The sequence below is a fragment of the Benincasa hispida genome, unplaced genomic scaffold, assembly GCF_009727055.1.
Source record: "Benincasa hispida cultivar B227 unplaced genomic scaffold, ASM972705v1 Contig316, whole genome shotgun sequence".
Classification (NCBI taxonomy): Eukaryota; Viridiplantae; Streptophyta; class Magnoliopsida; order Cucurbitales; family Cucurbitaceae; genus Benincasa; species Benincasa hispida.
Window position 1 is genome coordinate 996,783 of NW_024064794.1, and position 2,601 is coordinate 999,383.

The window sequence follows — 2,601 nt, forward strand, 5'->3', positions numbered from 1 at the left end:
TGATATATGCGTTGTTGCCCGCCCTCTGCGAAAATGCAGTTGCGTTGGTGAGCGCAATGCATTAATCTTTATCTTGCGTCCATTCAAATAAAATATTAAAGAAAAAAATTCTTTTGGCAATTTGAGGGGGGAGTCCAATCGATTCGTATCCTCAAGCAATTATGACTTGGCAGACGAAAGGACAACTTTATCTTAAATTCCATAAATGTGGGAGGTGGAACGATGCGCCTGTTGAGCTGCTCGTGGCCTGTTGCCGCAAAAATCCCGTTGGGCCCCACCACGGCCCAACCTATAAATACGGCCTTCTCTTTCATTGGAAACTCTTTACCTCACTTTGGCAAACCTGAAACCCTAAGTGTCTTGCACCCCGACCTTTCTTTCTCCCCAGCAGCTCAAGTTTTTACTAGACCTTTCCAAGCTTGTGTCCATGGCTGACCAGACCCCAAACCAATCCGCTTCACCTTCCACCCCTGACCAAGTAGCCATGCGAGAGGCAGCATTCCTGGCTGTAAGTCGCAGGCTTGCCGCCCAAGCCCACACTGTTCCCAGACTCGCCGGGAGAACCCGGAGAAACCTTCTGCTGTTAGGCCTTCTGTGTTCAAGAGAGGAGGAAGCACTGAGAGCATACCTATGCTAACACCTACCGTCTCAACTGAAAGTGAAAGGAAGAGACGCGATGATACGGAGGTGTTTGGCAACATCCTGAGTACCTTAGAGCAAGGAGGTGGATTGCCCGAGGCAGGGGTTGTAAACCAACCACTGACTACTGAGGAGAAGGCGGTGGTAGTGGCAGAAGAAGCAGTGAAGGATGGAGTAGTGGTGGTGGAAGAAGTGGTGGTTGAAGAAGAAGAAACGGGGAATGATGTTTTGATCCTAGAGACTGAGGAGGCAACTATCATCGCAGATGCCTATGACGGACCTCCAAGAAGAGAAGAAGAAGAGATTGCGATCAAGAGAAGAGAAGAAGAAGAGATTGCAATTGAGGAGGCCAAGGAAGCTGAGGTTGCATTAGAGACCCCTGACATTGCGATGGAGGAGGTTGCAGGGGATACGCAACCAGAAGGGGCTAAGAAGAAAGAGAAGAAGAAGAAGAAGAGCAAGGGAAAGAAGGCTGGAGAGGCGGAGTCTTCACATTATCGCAAGGCAAGAAAGAACAAAGAGAAAAAGTATGATGATGAAGATAAAGAGGCCAAAAAGGAGAGGAAGAAGAAGGAGAAAGAAGAAAGAAAATTGTGCCGGTGTGAAGAGAGGACTTGAGAAAATAAGAGGAAGCAAAACAGAGGGCTGCGAGCCCTGAGAAGGATGAAGAATCAACCTCCGTAAGGGAGGATATGGGGGAAATGGCATAGTTAATGGAATCGGCGCAACCCATACCAACGTAAATAGTTGCGACCGATGAAGGAGAAAAAGCAGACGGGAACTCCCTAATGCGGCGTCAGTAGGGAGAATGCGCCGAAGGTCCACAGTTGACCCTCAGAGATTAATTTTGGAATTGGAAGAGAAAGAAGAAAAAGAAAAAAAAGAGAGGAGAAGCAAGAAAAGATGGAGAGGGGCAAGCTCATCATCGCAGAGGGGAATAGAAGAAAGAAGATTGGAGTTTGAAGAAATGTGACGCACAATGAGCTTGCCAGACTTGAAGGGATACGGAAGCGCAGAGGAGGAACAACGTCTGTTGCTGGCCTCTAGCAAATTGAAGATGAATTTGCGAGAGAAGAAAGAGAAGAAGAGAAGAAGAGAGAGGAGGAAAAAAAGTAGAAGATGACAGATTATTGGAGGAAGAGAAAAGGAAAAAGCGCGAAAGCCAATAAGCGGCCTTATATAAGAAGAAGGGAAAAGAACTTGTAGAGTACGAGAAAGAACAACAGCGCAAGGAGCGGGAAAAGAAAGAAAGACAAGTAGCCCGCCTTGGCCTTGGCTAAGGAAAAAGGCAAGGCAATTGCGGAGAGCACAAACCCGCACTGGCATGGAAGCGTTCATCAAGGAAAAAGTGAGAATGATGATATGTTGATCGAGATGGGCTTCTTTCCTCCGCCGAAATCCACTACCTAACCTTATCACGAGCGTGATTGTGGAACATGGGGGACAAATTCTGCTAGTTGCCCATCCATTATTATGCTTTCAGGTGGTGCGGGACTTCTATCACGAGTGTCTTCATGGAAACAGGGATGCAGTGACTTTTAAAGGAGAAACAGTATCCTTGAGTGCAAGGGACATCAACGAAATATATCAAATGAAGACAAACCTGATGCACCAGGGAAAATAAAATTATTGATGATCCCACGGAGAACAGATCGAAGATGCTGAGGATAATTACGCAACCAGGCACGAAGTGGTTTGGTTTCGTTCAAAGGCATCCACACTCTGGAGGCCAAGTGCTTGCTTCTGGAGGGAAGGCTCTGGGTTTACCTGATCAAGAAGTGGCTGATCCCCAACAACACATGACAGAACTGTATCAAGGGATCGAGTCATGGCCGCATACTGCATCGCATGCGACATTCCTATTGACGTAGTGCAGTTGGTCGTAAGGCAGATCAGAGCATTGATGGGGCATATCCGGGGGTAGTACTTCTTCCCGAGGATCATTTCAAGTCCATGCCTGTC

The 2,601-nt window shown here is 47.3% G+C and overlaps 1 protein-coding gene across 1 annotated transcript; it reads left to right on the forward strand.

Moving 5' to 3' along the window:
* Window positions 1-427: 427 nt before the first annotated feature.
* On the forward strand, window positions 428-1,257 carry LOC120069320 (DNA ligase 1-like). The gene is made up of 3 exons (XM_039021052.1): window positions 428-508; window positions 550-813; window positions 955-1,257. The coding sequence occupies exons 1-3, from the start codon at window positions 428-430 to the stop codon at window positions 1,255-1,257; spliced, it is 648 nt and encodes a 215-aa protein (XP_038876980.1).
* Window positions 1,258-2,601: the final 1,344 nt, after the last annotated feature.

What these genes read in the sequence shown, in the direction of transcription:
- LOC120069320 (XM_039021052.1), top strand. Translation starts at nt 428, where the DNA reads ATGGCTGACCAGACCCCAAACCAATCCGCTTCACCTTCCACCCCTGAC. An exon ending in GAGAGGCAGCATTCCTGGCT is followed by an intron (nt 509 to 549) that starts GTAAGTCGCAGG and finishes CACTGTTCCCAG; the next exon opens with ACTCGCCGGGAGAACCCGGA. An exon ending in AAGAAGCAGTGAAGGATGGA is followed by an intron (nt 814 to 954) that starts GTAGTGGTGGTG and finishes ATTGCGATCAAG; the next exon opens with AGAAGAGAAGAAGAAGAGAT.